The 19,932-nt window shown below is 34.0% G+C and overlaps 1 protein-coding gene across 4 annotated transcripts in view; it reads left to right on the top strand.

Moving 5' to 3' along the window:
* The window catches only part of CBLB (Cbl proto-oncogene B), a 222,083-nt gene that overhangs the window by 73,894 nt on the left and 128,257 nt on the right, over nucleotides 1–19,932 (top strand). For all 4 annotated transcript variants that reach the window (XM_051985227.1, XM_051985226.1, XM_051985224.1 and 1 more), the window contains exon 4: nucleotides 11,358–11,504. In XM_051985227.1, coding sequence (XP_051841187.1) covers nucleotides 11,358–11,504 — 147 coding nt within the window. The remainder of the gene's footprint in view (nucleotides 1–11,357; nucleotides 11,505–19,932) is intronic.

Below are 19,932 nucleotides of genomic sequence, written 5' to 3'. Positions count from 1 at the left end.
GAGCAAAGCTCTATGATGTTGATTATATATGTGAAGTCCTATAAAACACATTTGCATATTAACGGTGTTTTAAAAGAAAACAAACTGACCATCAAGAAAAGTAAAGAAAGTGAAATAGAGTCTTTTCTGCACTAAATGATCATTGGATCTCTCTCTGGAGATGGATAGCATTTTTTATCATTTGCTTGGACAGAATATGACAATTTTATCATGTGTCTTTTGGAAGTTGTCTTAAATCATCATCTTAATCCTTTGTTTTTTGCTGATATTCTATGATACTCTATGATATAGATATTCTGAACTTTAAATAATCAATAGTTTTAAGCTGAAAACTAGGAAACTTGCCTAGAATCTCAGGCAATATTGTATAATGGGCTGAGGTTCAAGTTGATGCACTGAGGTCCCAAGCACGTGAGGCTAAATAGTAATTGGACCATACTCTATTAATATATAAGCTTGGAGAAAGAATGGCCCCCACCCACTCTTTGTGCAAGTCCTGATGTGTTGTATAGGAAATGACGATTTTGGTGGGTGAAGGCAGGGGAGTGGAAAAGGAAGGGGAAGGAGAGACTGCTGGCTGGTGCTTTGACTCAGCTGCTCTCATTGCCATTGCGACGGCTGTTCAGCTCAGATCCCCCTCTGCTAGCTGGCTTCCTGTCGCAGCTGCCCATATTGCTATCACAATCCTTTTTCACCTCTTCACTTCAATAAAGATTGAAGATTTTTCCCTTAACCTGAATTCCTGACTCCGGCTGATTTTAAATACACGGTCATCACAATATTGGGGATTAAACTCAAGCCTTTCAGATTCCAGAAATGGCCTTCTATCCATTTTGCCATGCTGATTCTTAGACTATGCTCATTGAAATATAGCCCTTTAGTAAAGATTGGTTTTTAGACTTGTCATGTCTGACTATATTCATTCATGTCACTAAGATTTAATACCATCATTTCCAGAAAGCTTATGCTTATTCTTGCCCAATACATGGAAATTCTTAGACACCTAAATAGCTTTTTTTTTTTTTTTTTTTTTTGAGATATCTCCTATAATAAGGACATACATAGGAGCTGATCTTTTCCTAGGTCAGGAGGAAAAAGGTAATAATAACCCTTTTGCTCTGTTTATTACTCTTCTCTTCTCCCTTTTCCACCCACTCCCTTCTAGTAGATTATTTGGCTTGATACAAAAGCACACATGTACATTCTTTTCAGGCAGATTCTAATACTACAATTGGTCTTCTCCCTATGGGAAGATGTTATCAAGGGGAAAAAAAGAAAGCAGGAGTTTGGAAATCTAAACTAATTTAGAGTGTAATGCAGTTTCACATATGTGATGAAACATTTGTATCTGAAATCAGAAATTCTCTGATTTTGAATCTCTAAAATCAGGAATCTCAGAGGACCTTATATATGCACAACCAGAGCAATGAAAAGAAAACACAGGCTTGCTACATGATTATTTTGTTTGTATATTTAAAGTCTAGAATTTGTTTTCCTTGAAATATTTATTTATAGAATGAATGATAATTGCAAGACTTAGTTTTACACATGAGTATAAAACTTTTTTAAAAAAAATTTTAGCTAGTATGATTTAAATGAAATAATTGAAAATTGAGTTACTTCAAATCTTGTTTTAAAATCACATTGCTTTTAATTTGTCTTATTTATTGAGCTTGATGAGAGATACAAAAGGAGGAGAAAAGATTGATACCTTGGAATGTAGCTTTGTATATATAACTGGAAATTTAAAAAAAAGTAATAATAGCTTTTTATTTTCAAAATACATGCAAAGATAATTTTCAACATTCACCCTGGAAAAACCTTAGATTTCTAATCTTTCTCCTACCCTTCTCCCTACACCCCTCCCCCTACACCCTTCTTCTAGGCAACAAGTAATCCAATATATATGCCTAGAAATATTATTTCATTGAAAACACTCATATAGATAGTTTTATAGAGATCTCAAGTTTTGTTAGTAATATTTTAAAGTTTCTTTTCAAAATTAGTGATAATTCTTACAACATGACCAGGAATATAAATGATTATAAAACAAATGTACACTTTCGTACTCATGAATGACAAGTTTTTACTTTTTTTGGGGGGGGAGGTAAAGGGAGTGGAACTGAGGCAGTCCAGGTAAGGGACTTGTCTAAGGCCACACAGCTAGTCAAATGTTTGAAGCTAGTGCTTTATCCATTGCACCGTCTAGCTGTGCTTAGGGGTTATCTTAAATAGAGATTGATGTATAAAACTAGACAAGCCATCATCCAAAATGATTTCTTATCTAGACGCATGGTAACTCATTATATTACATTATCTTTTGAAAATACATAATTTAGTAGTCTTCTTAATTAAAAGAAACTGCAGTCAAAGCAATTCATGTTTTAGCTTACATTTTACATATGCAATGGCATTTTCTAAACTTTTCAAAGTTATATAAGACTATAAAAATCAAATTGGCTATTTTGTCAGTATAATTTAATGGAATATTTTAAGTCTACTTTCATAGTTTGTGATGGGGCTATCCAAATAACCATATGTTGTGAAATAACTACACTATAGATTTTTCATTCCATAAGAATAAAGCAACATGTACACAGAAATGGCCATACAAAACATAAAAAGCAGATGAAAAGTAAAGAGGGCAGAGCAAAATCAACTAGGGGAGAAGGATAGGTTTCCAATAGAAGATTCAAGGAGATAACTTTTGAAGGAATTCCTTCCCATTTAAGTATGTTTCTGGTTAGGCTGCCTTCTACTAGCAGGTTTTTCAATTAAAAAATGCTTTTATTTACTTTTTTTAAACATGTGAAGCAACACACAGAGCATATGCAATAATAATTCTCAAAGAATAGATATTGACTTCAAATATGAAATCTGGAAATAAAAGCAAGGTCTAAGAAAAGTGTCAGACATCATTTGGGAGGTTTCAGATTGAGGTTCATTCATTGCATGTTTATTTTCTTCTAGCAACTCAAGTGTTTGAAGAATGTCCTTGATGAATAAAAGAATATATAGACATATTTGACCTTTTTCTTGCTTCTTCTTCAAATGCCAACATAAGTAGATGGTAGTGGTTTTATAGTGTTGACTTTTTTCTTTTTTTCCATTTGTGATCATGTATCTAAGCTTTCATGTATTAAGATTATGTAGTGCTCTTATTTTGTTAGTGTCGTAATTGTTGAGATATGAAGTTAAAATTCTTAGATCTATTATTGGTTAGCCCATGTGTTGATAGATATTTTTGCCCAGATTTTAAAACCATTCACAATCTGGCTCCAGTATATGTTTTTAGACTTATTGAATGTTACTTCTCAGCCACTCCACGTGTCATAGCCATGCTAGCCCTCTCTACTGTAGGTGAGCTTCCATCCTCAGTATTTGAATTAATAGCTCCATGTACTCTCTTACCTTTACCTACCTTTATCTTATGGATTCATTAGATTCTTTCAAGAGTTATCTCCTTGCATCTTCTATTGGAAACCTATCCTTCTCCCCTAGTTGCTTTTGCTCTGCCCTCTTTACTTTTCATCTGCTTTTTATGTTTTGTATGACCATTTCTGTGTACATGTTGCTTTATTCTTATGGAATGAACAATATTCTGATTTTTGAGGGCCGAAACATTGATTTCCCAGCACCTTACAGTTCCGGCACATACATAGTTTGTCCTCAATAAGTGCTTTTTGATTGAAAGTAGCTTTGGTCCTTATCTGCCAGTGAAACTTTATGAGAGACTAGGGGAGATTTTCAGCATCTCTGGAATCCTGATTCAAATCCTGATTTTGAAATTCAGTCTGTTACTATTGAACCTTTCCAGATTTCTTTCATATCCCTTCAGGTACTTCATGCTCTGGCTAATCAGACTATTTGGAGACCATCTTATTCTTGTCCAACCTTCTCTGCCTCTGTCTATTTCTGTGTCCCTTTCTGTCTCTCTCTCTGTCTCTCCATCTCTCCTCTTTCATCTTGTTCTCTGAAGTTTAAAATTCTTCTACTTTTTCTCTTCTTTCCCCTAAATCCTCTTGCTTTTGAATAAAGATAATTACATATATGAATCAATTACTAATCATTTATTAAGAGCCTCCTGTGTGCCAGGCACTGTGTTTAAGTTTGGGAAAGATAAATACCTGTTTATGTCACATATATAGTCATACATACTCTTTCTAACAAAAAAAGAAGAAATAATACACAGGATGGTTGGATCAATTCACAACTCCACCAGCAATGTATTAGTGTCCCAGTTTTCCCACATTCCTTCCAACATTCATCATTATCTTTTCCTATCATCTCAGCCAATCTGAGAGGTGTTAAACTGGACTTTAAGATGTAGAGTGCCTCATTAGGGTTACTTACTGTATACCATCTTAAGGGAACTAAAAAGTTTTTGGTGGTAGTAACCTTTCCTTAGGTATATTCAGAAAGAAAGTTATTTAGGATGTTTGCTTTATTGTTCTTTGTGGAAGCAAAATTATAATTAGCCCTGTTTTTGTAGAAGCTGATGAATAGCAGTATATAGAAGGGCAGAAAGAAAAGGAATCAGATACAAAGACATTAGAAAAGAGTAAAATATATCATCTTGGAATTTAGGAAGATAATGGCCTGTTATCTAATATTAAGGTGAATTTTTTTCCTGCATTTCAGAATTTTTTAAAAGGGAGAGAATAATGCAAAAAAGAGAAAAGATAAGCAAGCTAATATTTTAGCTACATTAGCATTGTCAGATGGTCATATCATTTTATCATAGATTTTTTTTGGTGGGTGATTTATTTCAAGCATTAAAAAAGGAAATATTTTATTGGGAAAAAATGAGGTTGTTTGCCAAGATACAATCCTTTTGTATCTCAAATTCTTTAGGCATCTTCTTCTTCTACTTCTTTATGCACTCTAATCTCCTAAGAAAATCATAGGAGAAAGTAGACATCCTTTATCTCAGGACTGTTCATTCTTGGTATACCCTTGAATCCCCTTCATCTTCTTTTCTTTCCCAGATTTCCCTCATTTTTTTTTATCTTTAATCTCTTACTCTTTACTTATTCCTTCCCTGTTGCCTATGAATATGCCTACGTTATTCCCATTCGGTCCTTAAAATTAATCACTTGATCCCCTTATTGCTATTATAGCTATTTTCCTATATCTCTCCTCTACTTCTTGGCCATCTGTCTTTTTGAAGTGGTGTCCTTCACTTCTTACCTCAAAAATCTTTGCAATCTGTCTACCTGCAAAAATCTCATCCTTCAACTGACACTGTTCTTTTCACAATTACTAATATTCTCTTAATTGCCATATCTAATGATCCTTTTTTTAGTCCTCATCCTTCTTGATCTTCCTGTGCCTTCTGAACTGTTGATCACCTTGTCTTGGATATTCTCCACTCATCTTTTTTTTTTTTTTTTTTTTTTTTTTTTTTTTTTTTTTTTTTTTTTTTGTAACACTACTTTCTTTTGGTGTTAGTCTGACCATTCACGCTCAGTTTCTTTTTCTGGTTTTTCATCCATGTCATAATCTCACCAACTATGGGTATCTTTAGCATTTCTGTTAGTACCTAAAATTTGCTTATGGTATCATCACTCTTTATGTCTCACTCATGTACTTGTTTTGCCTGTTTCTTTCATGTGTGATGAAAAATTAATTTCTTTTGAAAAAGCTTCAAATAATGTCACATTTCCTTTTTGAGTTATTAAACTGGCATTTATTAAATGTTTATTTTTCCATTTTCTACTCTTACAGCCAGTATAATTTAATAATCGAAATATGTATAATCTAGTCATTCAAAATCATATAGATTAAACTCAATAAATAAGAAAGTAATCCCAAAAATCATAGGAAAGCAGCTGGGTGGAACAATGTACAGAGTCTTGGCTAAGAGTCAAGAGGGCCTGAGTTCAGATCAGTCTGGGGACTGATTTATTTTGCATATGTTAAACAATTTCAAAGAAGTGAAATATGGTATGTTAAACTTCCATTCAGGTCTCCATACTAATGTGTTTTATGTTATTTCAGGTGAACTCCTATGGTCTTGAATTGGGTTTAGGTAAACAATCATGGTCAAAGGAACTAGCATCAGATAGATCTGAATCAGTCTCAATCCTTAGACTTTAGAGGCTAGGATAATTTCAGAGTTAGGGTTCTCTCACTCTGAAGCATTACTGAGTATTGACTGATTCAGCTCTGTTTCTTGCTCTTCCCACAAATTCCCATAAGCCACATTGTATCCCAATCCTAGAAGGAAAGGGAATAGAGTCACAGCAGGTACTTAATTCAGGTGCCCTGAGATACAGGCAATGAATATTATTTCTCTCAAAGACAATATCTATACTAAAAAGACTCCAATAAAACTGGCTGCTCCAGACATTCTGGCTTTGCAGTTCAGTATGATGACTTAGGGCAAATTATGTCACCCTTCTGAATCTTAGGTTCCTTATCTAGACCTTCTTTAAGGAGTCAGTTCCCAGTTCTAACCTTCTATGATTTTACAACATTCTACTATTGACTTTGCAGTAAAAAGACCTCAGTTGAGTTCCCAGCATTGATACTTGGTACTGTGTGATCAAGGGAAGCTACCTGACCTCCTTGGGCTTCATTTTCATCACTGTGAATTCATTATTTATATATATATTCTCTCTCTCTCTCTCTCTCTCTCTCTCTCTCTTCTCTCTCTCTCTTTCTCTTTCTTTCTGTCTTTCTCTCTCTCTCTCACACACACACACCCCTTGCTGTTTATGTTTTATTTTCTCCTCACCCCCAATCCATCATCTGTTTATCCGGTAATTCCATTTTCTTTTTCTTTTTTCAATCCACATTGTTCTCACTATAACATAATTTCAATAACATTTTAAAAAGCTACTCTCTAGATTGTTTACCAAAAATTATAATGTAGTCTATAATCCAATGTTTATTGTTTCTGTGGTTTTCTTACTTTATTCAAAAAGATAACCATCTTCCTCCCCACCACCAATCAAATAACTATTTAATTTGATGAAAATATGTAAACTGAACAGTAAGACTTTTTGAGATAGTGTTTTTCAGTTTATACTTTATAGTAATATAGCTAAGAAGAATATAATGAAAGCCTTCTGTGTCTGTGGATTAAGAAGCTAACTAATTCAGTAGAATATTATTGTAAAGGCTTCTTTTAAAGTGTATCTCAGGAGCATGTGTAAAGATACAAATGGAACTCAAGGCCCTAAGGCTCAGTTTAGGAGAAAAGTTTTATTGGAGGCAACATGATATTATGGAACTAGCTATAGTTCTCTCTGGAATTAGCCTTAAGTTCATAGTTCAAATATTTAAAAGGCTGACAATATAATTCAAATTTGAAAAAAAAAAGAAGTTATAATTATACTTCCTCCACATCTTTGTCTATTGATATCTTTTCCCTCCTATTTCATTGTTTAGTACTTCTACTTCTTAGGAAGCTTTTCTTTACATTAAGCTCAATTCTGGGTTTTTATTTTTGTTTTTTGCATTGTTCAGCCATTTTACTTAGTTCTATGCTTTGTGGCCAGGTAGAAATAAATCTAATTATCTTTCTAAAACCCATAAATGGTTTTTATTATTGTCTGTAGAATGAAATACAAAATCCTTTGTCTAAGATTAAACAAAATGAGTCTTTACAGTTGGGTTCTCAACTATCTTTCAAATCTTTCTTTATATTAGACTATTTGACAAATTTGGCATTCCAGTTAAAGAGGTATTCTCACTGTTCACATCATTACATCATCTGCTTTTGCGCAGATGGTTCCCCATGTTTGCAAATCACTCTTTCCTCAGTTTTGTCCTTTAGTATCTTTGTATTTCCAAAAGCACAGATCAGGTGCCACTTCCTACAGAAGGCTTCTGATCCTCTCCAAGTTGCTGTGCTTGAGTTCCTTCTTGAAATTTCCTTGTATTACCCTGTACCTTGTGTATATATATATACAGATACATATTTGCAAACTTGTGTACTTGTTTATTTCTCTATTACAAGGTAAACTCTTTTGATGACAGGAACTTCATTGTTTTTGGTACCGTCCTTGAAACCCAACACTGTATCCTGTGTGTAAGGATCAACTTCATAATTTTTTTTCTTCAAAATTAAATTGCATTGACAGGCTCTAAAAAACTTGAATATCTTTGTCAGGTGTCTCCCAAGACTCTCCCAAGTCTTCTCATTTCCAAGCTAAACATCTGATGAGGCACTTTAAAATCCTATATGTTAGAGGTTGATAAACTACAGGCCAAATGATACCTTCTGGTTTTGTATCCTGACAAACCAACAATGCCTGTTTTTATATAGCCAGCCTGTGAGCCAAAAATAATTTTTACATTTTAAAATAAAGTTTTTTAAAAATCCATTTCTATAAATCATTCTTAGCTCTGGGGCCATAAAATAACAAATAATTTGATTCTCTGCAGAAGATACCTGCTAAACATACACTTTTGTTCATGAGTCCTTATATGAGTGGTTTAAACATTATATATGTAATTTAATAATCATAATGGAGCTCCCTTCTTTCTTTGGTACAATTAGCTTACCCTTTGTTGGGGAATGGGTTGGAAGAAGTTTGGAGCTCCCCTTTGTTGGGGAATTCCAGATCCTACAAGTGCCTCCTACTACTTTGCTCAGTGCTTTGCAAAAGTTATCTCATTTGATACTCACAACATTCTAGAGAGGGTAGGTAATGTTATTCTCCTTATTTTATAGTTGAGAAAACTGAGATAAAAAGAAGTTAAGTGACTTGCCTGGGGTCACAAAGCTAGTAAGTGTGTGAGGCCAGATTTGAATTCAGGACTTCCTGTCTTCAGGTTTGGCATTCTATCCACTATACTATCTAGCTGTCTTATTCCATCCCTAAGAACCCATTATTCCTAAAAATCTCAGATCAATTCTCCCTTTCAGCTAAAAGTGATCCCTTACTCTTTTGATCACATTTGTATTTATTATGATAGTAGGTCATGCTTGACCTCTCTTATGCAACTAATCATATATTAATTATCATAAATGTTGTAGTTCTTTATCTCATTCTGTTCAAAAATAATCATCTAAAATTTGAATGGGTTTGTTCAGAAGACTAGCATTGGATGATTCGAAACTGAAGGATTACTCATCAGGATTTATGAAGAGGAGGTTCCTCTTCAGCTACAATTGGGACCCTAATGTGTTAAATGCCTTATCTGTTGGCCATCCTCCTGATAATTACCCCTCTTAAAATGCACTAGGTTTTGTACTAAAAATGTACACAAATACATTGCATCACCTGTACTTGAAGCTCGTACACTTTGATATTGGACCTGCTTACTTGATTTGGTATTTTTCTGGCAGAACTTTAAAGAAGTCAGTCTTCCATTCTACTTCAGTAGGACTTTAGTATGGCAAGGATTGTAATGATCACTATTATAAATGTCAAGTTAATTTTTACACGCACACAAAACAATAATAAAAGGCAAATCTGATTTTTAATTTAAATTTTTAAATATTTCATGATAAAGGATATTTTCTGAATAAAAAGAGTTTTTGAAATATACAAAGCAAATAAATTGTTATTTTTGTAAAAAAAAAAAAAAAAGTTATATTAAAAAGATATCAACAAACCAATGAAAACAAGAAAAAGATGACCATGAGAATATTCATTTGTATCAGGTTTAGCTATTGTCTTTGAAGTAATAAATTAGAAAATAATGATAGCATTAATGTAGCATTTTAAAGTTTGTGAAGTGCTTTATGTATGTCATCTCCTCATTCTCACAGCAACCCTGTGTGATAAGTGCCATTATCATCATCCTCATTTTAGGGGTGAGGAAACTGAAATATTAAATCCTTTCCCCAGGATCTAAGAAAATTAGTTAGTATCTGAGACAGGGTTTGAACTTTTGGTTTTCCTAACTCCAGATCCAGCATTGTATCCGTTGCGCCATCTAGCTGCCACAAATGATCTCTGCAAGTAGAACTTGTTATTTTAAAGTTAAAGATATTAAATCCAGTATAGTGGATGGTTTATGATTGCTGTTGTGCTTCAGGTTTTATTGCTCAGATGAGTAAAAATAAGAAATATGTATATTCATTTGAAGAACAAAGTAAAGAAAAATAACCAACATAGAAAATGAGAAAAGTTGGTTATTCTGATTACAAACATCTTTTTCATTTGTGATATAGGAGATAATGGGAATGGGGATAATACAGGAGGCAGTATATTCTGGAGAAGATAGGCTAGGAAGGGTTCAAGGGTTTTTGTAGAACATTTGACCTTAGTAAGAAGGTGAAAGAGATGATGATAATGATGGAAGATGCTATGTTAAAGAGAGTAAGGGAATGATTTTGCTCTGGTTAGGGAAAACAAGGGAATTAAGAATATTTGGGGGCCAGGATAAGAGAGCTGTGGCCTCATTATAAAGGTAAAGAAACTTCAGAGACATTAAGAGACTGGCTCAAGGCTGTACAAGGATTAAACAGAGAAGCCTAGATTTGAATCATGATACTCCTGGTCTCTCTCCATTGTGCCATGCTGCCTCCCTTTTCATTTGATGATCATGTCATTTCTTTCCATATGGCTTGAAATACTCCAAATTCAAAGTAAAAGGTTTGGTTAGTTTATATACATGTGGTGTGATAGACAGTTGTATATTTAAAATAATTGAATGTGTTTGGAAATACCAATTTTCACAGTAGAAGACCTAGTTCACTAAAAATAAAAGCTTGAGACCCCAAAGTTATTGCTAAGATGTATGGGAACCAGTCAAATCAGCTAGTAAAGCCATTTAATAAAACATTGTTTATAAATTTGAGTGATTTGAGGGATTATGTGTTTTTAGAAGAGCAAAAGCAGTAACATAAGTCTTTGTGGCTCCAAAGAATGTGCAGTTTTATTATTTGGATTACTTTGTCTCTAATTACCATTAGTCCTTTTAAGATATGCTTGGAGGTTAATATTTTGAAATTACTAAATCTCAGCATTTTTCGACTTCTTTTCATTAGATTGCTAGAATACTGACTTAAAATGTAAAAGGCCTTTTTCTGGAAAGTGCAATAAAGGAGAGAGTAAGAAATAAAATGAAAATTAAAACTACGTTTATATTGACCTTTGAATAAAGTTTTGGTGGTTAATATAAAAAAGACCTGACTTAAGTATATAAGTGGTTTTCTTATACTATACTTTCTTATACTTATACATACTATAAGTATATAAGTGGTTTTCTTATACAACATATACTAATTACCAAGTAGAAGACACCATCAGCATCTTTATCTGGATTAAGTGTTTATAATTTTTTTTGCCTGTTTTCTTTTGACACATAATAACTTCAGATTAGTATGCAAATAGATGGATTTTGATTAAAAAATAACAAGGTATCCTTTATTTAATTTCCCTTCTTCCTTTTAGGCGGAATCTCACCAAGTTGTCCCTCATCTTCAGTCACATGTTGGCAGAAATCAAGGCAATCTTTCCTAATGGGCAGTTCCAAGGGGATAATTTTCGTATTACAAAAGCAGATGCTGCTGAATTCTGGAGAAAGTTTTTTGGAGACAAGTAAGTTTTATCCATTCATATTATTCAAACATATCACTGAAGAAAGTTTTTTTTTTTTAAGCACTTACAGAATATGGATTTGATATAGTATTTTGAGCCTTAATATAAGTAAGCCTAGTAAAGTGAGCTTTACTAATCAGATTAATTTTATTTAAAAAAAATTTGCTCCATATTTCCTGAATTGCATTGGAGAATATATTATCAGCAATCTAATGTCTTATATTTCATGGGCATAGATAATTAGATTAAATTAATTACATTTTAATGCCCCTTCAGAAGATTTTTATGTTGTATATTCTAGTTAATTTTTATAAAAAGACTTAAAAAGAAAAAAATGAAATAAAGCTTTTTTTTTTTTTTCTGAAGCAATTGGGGTTAAATGATTTTCCCAGGATAATCAAGTGTTAAGTTTCTGAGACCAGGTCCTCCTGACTTTAGGGCTGGTGCTCTATCCCTTGTGCCATGTAGTTGCCCCAGTCATCTTTTTTCTAGTCAGTAATAAATAGCCTCTCAGTATTATAGTAATAAATAATTTTTCGACAATTAAGTTCATTTTGATTTCCTTTATTTCCCAGAAGTATTAGAAAAGCTTTGCTTCAAAAAGTAAATGCATCTTTTACATAGCTCAAGAATTACCTATTTGTTGTCTAGATTACAATACTTTTTCTATACTCTAAGTATTTAGTATATTTCTTAGCATCCAATTATTATTCGAACTCTATTTAGATTTTAGGTAAACACATGATGAAAATGCTGTTACACCTAGTTTAGGTAATTACTCTTCAACTGATGGTTCTGTAAAAGTAAACGTGCTTACTCTATGCAGAATTCCTTATAAATTATTATCAAGATAGGACACAATTAAAAATAAGATGATTCTTGCTTTGTATTCCTAGGATAAAATTTATGTGATGAATTTGATTTTGTGGAGCAAGAAAAAGATCTTTACTAATAGGTTTTGATGAACTGGGAGTTGCCGAGGGGGGGGGGGGAGGGGGAGGGGATAGCATATTTCCTAAGAAGATTTTGCTTACTTTTTATTCTTAGAAGCAGCAAACATACTTGTTTCACATACTTCAGACACTGATATAATCCTCATATTTGCCAGTATATACAAGGCCCTAAAAATTAACATGTATAAAATAATCTGAGATCTATTTATCCTTTTAATCTAAACTACATAATCCTCTAAGAAGAAAATTTTGTTCTGAATCTGTAATGAAATGACTTTTGCACTGTTTTAGTTATATCCTTAATTTTTATATTATAGTTTTGTTAGCATGGTTACTTGATCATTTCTGTGCAAAAATATAAAAGACTACCCAACAATGTTATAAAAGGGAAGTTATGTTTGATAATCTTCAACTGTCAGTTTAAGAAGTGGTCATGGGTTTTATTTGTCTTGCCTAGGAAACATAAACATTAGAATAAGATATTGAAATAAAATGAATTAATTTCTAAGTGAATGCTAAAGTGAGGTAAATAAATATTTTCTGTGAGCCTTTCTAACTTGGATATCATTGTCATCATCACAGTAGCATTTATATGATATCTACTAGCCATGCACTGTGCTAATAAATATTTTATACATATCTAATTTGGTATTCACAACCCTGTGAGATATATGCTAACTTGTAATAACTGTTTTAGAGTTGAGTTAATTGGGCCAAACAGAGATTAGGTGACTTGCCCAAAATCACATAGTAAGAATTCAGCTCTTCCTGACTTCAAGCCCAGCATTTTTATGTACTGTGCCACATAAAAAGTTGGCAAAAAAAATTTAAACCTGAATCTCATCTGGTGTAATAAAGAAAAAAAATTTTTATGTCAATGTTAAGATGGTGAAGAGAGGAAAAAGCTTGTAAGATATTCTTCATCTGAAGATCTAATTGTTTTTCCAGAACACAGAGACAGTTATTTTCCTAGAAAATCTTTTAAGGAGATGATATCTTAAAGGAATAAGAATAGGCAACGAGGAAACCAAATTATCACTTTTTCCTGATGATATGATGGTATACTTAGAGAACCCCAGAGACTCTACTAAAAAGTTATTAGAAACAATCCACACCTTTAACAAAGTTGCAGGATACAAAATAAACCCACATAAGTCATCAGCATTCTTATATATCATAACAAAACCCAACAGTTAGAGTTACAAGGAGAAATTCCATTTAAAGTAACTACTGATTGTATAAAATATTTAGGAATCTATCTGCCAAGGGAAAATCAGAAACTTTATGAGCAAAACTACAAAACACTTTCCACACAAATTAAGTCTGATCTAACCAACTGGAAAAATATTAAATGCTCTTGGATTGGGCGAGCAAATATAATAAAGATGACAATACTACCTAATCTATTTATTTAGCACTATACCAATCAGATTCCCAGAAACTATTTTGATGACCTAGAAAAAATAACAACAAAGTTCATATGGAAAAACAAAAGGTCAAGAATTTCAAGGGAATTAATGAAAAAAAAATCAAATGAAGGTGGCCTAGCTGTACCAGATCTAAAATTATATTATAAAGCAGCGGTTACTAAAACCATCTGGTATTAGCTAAGAAATAGACTAGTTGATCAATGGAATAGGTTAGGTTCAAAGGACAAAACAACCAATAACTTTAATAATCTAGTTTTTGACAAACCCAAAGACCCCAGTTTTTGGTATAAGAACGCATTATTTGACAAAAATTGCTGGGAAAATGGAAATTAGTATGGCAGAAAGTAGGCATTGACCCACCCTTAACACCATACACCAAGATAAGGTCAAAATGGGTTCATGACCTAGGCATAAAGAATGAGATTATAAATAAATTGGAAGAGCATAGGATAGTTTACCTCTCAGATCTGTGGAAGAGGGAGGAATTTATGACCAAAGAAGAACTAGAGATCACTATTGACCACAAAATAGAAAATTTTGATTATATCAAATTGAAAAGTTTTTGTACAAACAAAACAAATGCAGACAAGATTAGAAGGGAAACAATAAACTGGGAAAACATTTTTACAGTCAAAGGTTCTGATAAAGGCCTCATTTCCAAAATATATAGAGAATTGACTCTAATTTATAAGAAATCAAGCCATTCTCCAATTGATAAATGGTCAAAGGATATGAACAGACAATTCTCAGACGAAGAAATTAAAACTATAGCCATATGAAAATATGCTCCTAATCATTATTAATCAGAGAAATGCAAATTAAGACAACTCTGAGATACCACTACACACTTGTCAGATTGGCTAGAATGACAGGGAAAGATAATGTGGAATGTTGGAGGGGATGTGGGAAAACAGGGACACTGATACATTGTTGGTGGAATTGTGAATACATCCAGCCATTCTGGAGAGCAATTTGGAACTATGCTCAAAAAGTTATCAAATTGTGCATACCCTTCAACCCAGCAGTGTTTCTACTGGGCTTATACCCCAAAGAGATGCTAAAGAAGGAAAAGGGACCTGTATGTGCCAAAATGTTTGTGGCAGCCCTGTTTGTAATGACTAGACGCTGGAAAATGAATGGATGCCTATCAATTGGAGAATGGTTGAGTAAATTGTGGTATATGAACGTTATGGAATATTATTGTTCTGTAAGAAATGACCAGCAGGATGAGTTCAGAGAGGACTGGCGAGACTTACATGAACTGATGCTAAGTGAAATGAGCAGAACCAGGAGATCATTATACACCTCAACGACAATACTGTTTGAGGATGTATTCTGATGGAAGTGGATCTCTTCGATAAAGAGAAGATCTAACTCAGTTTCAATTGATCATGAATGGACAGAAGCAGCTACACCCAAAGAAAGAACATTGAGAAATAAATATAAACTGCTTGCATTTTTGTTTTTCTTCCCGGATTATTTATACCTTCTGAATTCAATTCTCCCTGTGCAACAAGAGAACTGTTTGGTTCTGAACACATATATTGTATTTAGGATATACTGTAACCTATTTAACATGTATAGGCCTGCTTGCCATCTGGGGGAGGGGGTGGAGGGAGGGAGGGGAAAAATCGAAACAGAAGCGAGTGCAAGGGATAATGTTGTAAAAAATTACCCTGGCATGGGTTCTATCAATAAAAAGTTATTTAAAAAAAAAAAAAAAGATTACATCACTCAGAAAAATCTATAAAGAATGGTCATTCCTTGAGAATATACTAAGATCTGAAAGAATATAAAAGAAGCAGGAAAATCCTGAAATTTTAAGTCCCTTCCTTTTTAGTAGAAACTTGAGAACTAAAGTTTGAATCTACTTTTGAAGGTCCATATTGGGTGTGAAGTTTCTTTTTTTTTTTTTTTTTTAATTTAATTTTATTTAATAATAACTTTGTATTGACAGAATCCATGCCAGGATAATTTTTACACAGCATTATCCCTTGCAATCACTTATGTTTCGTTTTTTCCCCTCCCTCCCTCCCCCCCCCCAAGATGGCAAGCAGTCCTATATATGTTAAATATGTTGCAGTATATCCTAGATACAATACATATTTGCAGAATCGAACAGTTCTCCCGCTGCCCAGGGAGAATTGGATTCAGAAGGTAAAAATAACTCGGGAAGAAAATCAAAAATCAAATAGTTCACATTCATTTCCCAGTATTCCTTCTTTGGGTGTAGCTGTTTCTGTCCATCATTTATCCAATGAAACTCAGTTAAGTCTCTTTGTCAGAGAAATCCACTTCCATCAGAATACATCCTCATACAATATCGTTGTCGAAGTGTATAATGATCTCCTGGTTCTGCTCATCTCACTTAGCATCAGTCCATGTAGGTCTCTCCAAGCCTCTCTGTATTCATCCTGCTGGTCATTCCTTACAGAGCAATAATATTCCATAACATTCATATACCACAATTTATTGGGTGTGAAGTTTCAAGAAAATATTGATATCTGGAGCCATTGCAACAATATGGCAATTTGGCCTACTTGATACAGTGCTTTTGATATCAGGGCACCTGGAACTTGGATTTTGCTGTTTTTTCCCTGAGGAACAAGTGACAGGGCCATTTGTCCAACCGTTGGTCTAGATGACCTCCTGAGATCCCTTTTTGCCATAAATCTAGATATCTCACCTATGCCTTTGAATAGTCATCTTTCTCCCTCTCCCCTTGGAATATTCTTGTTCCTTCCTCCTCCTTATGGAAGCCCTGGATTTTGCTCTTTGAAAAGATGTTTTCTCAAATTTCCTTACTTTCCTTGTAGACAGTCTTTGGTATTTATATCCCTCACTGCCTAACATACCACCTGAAACATAGTTAATCCTTATTAAACTCTTGGTAATTGATTGTAGGGCCTAAAAAATATTGAAGCCTACTTATACAATTTTGCCACCAAACTATTTTTGGACGTTGGGGATGTATTGAATCTCCTCTGTTTCAAAATGTTTCCATAATTCTCAGACCTTTTAAAAATTAAAAGATGAATCATCTTTGCATCTACCTTCCATAAGTTTTGTCTTTTATATTTTTACTCCTATTCAAAACTGATTATTTTTCTAACATAGAGGAATCCAGTTGATCCAATCAACATGCAAACAAAATATACAAATCAAGCTATGTACAAGATAAATAGGAAATAATTAACAGATGGAAGGCACTAAAATTAAGATAAATTAGGAAAGGCTTTCTCTAAAAGATGGGAATAAGGAAGTGGAGCCAAGATGGTGGAGTAAAGACCAGAGCTTATCCAACCTGTCCCCTTTAAAGAATGACTAAACAAATTTTAGAGCATCAGAATACCGAAAAAATGGAAGTAGAACATTTTCCAGCCAAAGATAACTTAGCAGGTCAGCAGAAAAAATCTTTGATACCAGGGAGAGGGTCCAATGTGTAACCCTGATACGGGCCATGCCAGCACTTCCCAGCCCCAGCCCTGACCTGCAATACCCTAGCCCCAGCCCTCACTTGCAATCAGCAGCAGTCCTGATGGCTTTCATACCTCCCAGCCATGAGACATCAGGGAGGAGTTGGAAGCCCAGCAGAAAAACATCAGGGTGAGAGCCTAGTGCACAATCCCAGTGTAGGCTGTGCCAGTGCAGCTCCAGATTCAACCCTGACCCTGGCTCCCTAGCCCCAGCATCAGCAAGGTTTGACCTTTGAATCTAAATCCAGGGCAGTGCCAGTGGCTTCTGGACCTCTCACCTGGGGATGCAGTCTCAGAACAGGCCACACCAAAGTGGCCATAGTCCTAGCCTGAGCCCCAGAGTCAGGAAAGCAGAACTCTCTTGCTTTAGCACACTAGATCTTACAGCTACAGTGGGACAGGAACATTCCTAACTGTTCCAAGTCTTGTGGACAGGTCTGTAGAAGGGTCTCTGAAAACAGCTGCACAAAACCTCTGAACCCTGGAATGGTACACCCTCCACCTTGGAAACAGAGCCTTTCTTTAACAAAGAGTTAAAAGTGGAGTAATAGGCTAGGAAAATAGACAACAGAAAAAGGTTTTGACTAGAAATGATGGAATTTTAATTTTGATACTTAAAGGAAACTAGAAAAGTCAATAGTTAGAATTGAGGAGGGAAGCCATTCTAAGTATGGGATATTGGGGAAGAAGGGACAAATGCCTAGAACTGAGAGGATTATCTTGTTTGTGGAATAACCAAGATGTTGAATTAAGCCAACAGCTAAAACAGATTGGCATTGAAGAATTACACCTCTCTTTTGTTATATGGTTTTATTCTGTAAGAGATAAATTGCCTTGACATGCTGCTCTTAGATTATTAAGGAGACCTCTTCTTAAAATTTAAGAAAGCTCTTCAAACAAATGTTTGAATGACCTTCTTTGCAACAAAACCCACAGACTAAATATGTGTAAGTTTGCTAGGAACAAAATAATAAATGTTTTTTCAAGAGAAAGTTTCCTTTTGCTTTGGACTTCTTATGTAGAAAATATTCTCTTGAAATACATCTGCTGATTCATTGTTTAGAACTGCTGGATAAAGGTGCTACAGGGACTGGAAAATGCATTTTGAAATCTTATGAGCCAGGTATTTTTTTAGATAAATGGATATATTACCTAATTGAATGGGAGATTGTTGAAAGATTAATTAAAACAAAAAACTCATTTTACCTCTGTGTCCTATTGTCAACTCTGTTTGAAGAAGCCACTTTATCTCTTCTAAATACTTTCCTGTCTGGGATAAGAGCCAGTTTTAAGCACCCTCTATACCCCATGTATGAAATTCTTTAGGAAGAACACTGTACCAAGTGTGAAAATTATTAACTATTTGCCTTATTGACATCTGGGTAGGTAAGCAGTTCTTTAAAAGGAATGAATTCTTTGGCATTAATTAGCAACCTTTCATGAAGCTCTGACTGGAAATGTGACTTATTCAAGGTTGTCTGCTGGAATAGAAAAGGCACCACCTGGAAACTTTGATTTTGTATCCCTGCTCTTCTACTGACTTTGAGCAAAGTCATTTAACCTCTGTGCTTCTTGATTTTGAATTTAGTAAAATGCCAGTGTTAAGCCAAATGATCTGCAAGATTCCTTTTGCCTCCACAATCTTTACATTTTAAATATCATACTTATTTTTTGCATACCTAGAGACCATTTGTGGGTTCTCTCATTTCAACACACTTATATCATAGACTTAAGGCAATTTTGCTTCCTTAATTGGAATCATTCAAAAATTCATGCTGAATTAGCTAGATAAGTATTCAAAAAAATCTGACATTTTCTTAAGGGCAATCATGATTCAAACCTAGTATCAGACAGTAGAAGTAAGAGACCTTTAAGATAAAGTTATTTTTTTAAAAAAATCAATAAATATTTACTAATAGCCTATAGTTAAGAAAGATGAGATATATCTTACTCCCAAATCTCAAGTTATTTCCTCCATAATCTCCTCAACGCTTTGTGGTTGTTCCTAGGCTCAAGTTTAAGACTCTTGAGCTCTGGAGCTCTAAACTAAACTACAGTAAGACTAAAATCTAATTGGAGTCCAAAGTGTTTGGCACTAATATGGTGATCTCCTGAGATTTAGGGGTCAGGGATAGGGGGACCTTTAAGGTGACTGAGTTGAAATAAATAAGCCTAGTATGGAAGTGGAACAGAATAAAGTTTTCCTGGGGATCAGCAGGATCTATGAATGGCAACTGCACTTCCAACTTAAGAAAGTTAGGAAGACAGTCTCAAAACAAAGCAAAACAAAACAAAAAGAGTTTATTCATGGCACAGAGGTAAAAAAAAAAAAAAGATGAAATTGTTCTTTCAATAGATTTTTCACATTTTGGGAAATTTGTTATTCAAACATTCAAAATTTAGGTTTTTTTAATTCAAAGTTATGATGGAGAATAGGGTTAGAGGGTGGAACGAAAGAAACCTGAAAATAAACAGGAAAAAGAAATGGTATTTTTAAATGTGAATAGTGCCAATATGTGGTCTGTAAAACAGTAATTTACAGTCTAATATACTTGAGCCTAAGATTCAA

Source organism: Antechinus flavipes, chromosome 3 (genome assembly GCF_016432865.1).
Source record: "Antechinus flavipes isolate AdamAnt ecotype Samford, QLD, Australia chromosome 3, AdamAnt_v2, whole genome shotgun sequence".
NCBI lineage: Eukaryota > Metazoa > Chordata > Mammalia > Dasyuromorphia > Dasyuridae > Antechinus > Antechinus flavipes.
Note: the sequence above shows the minus strand (reverse complement) of the source record. Positions and strands in the feature narration are given on the sequence as shown.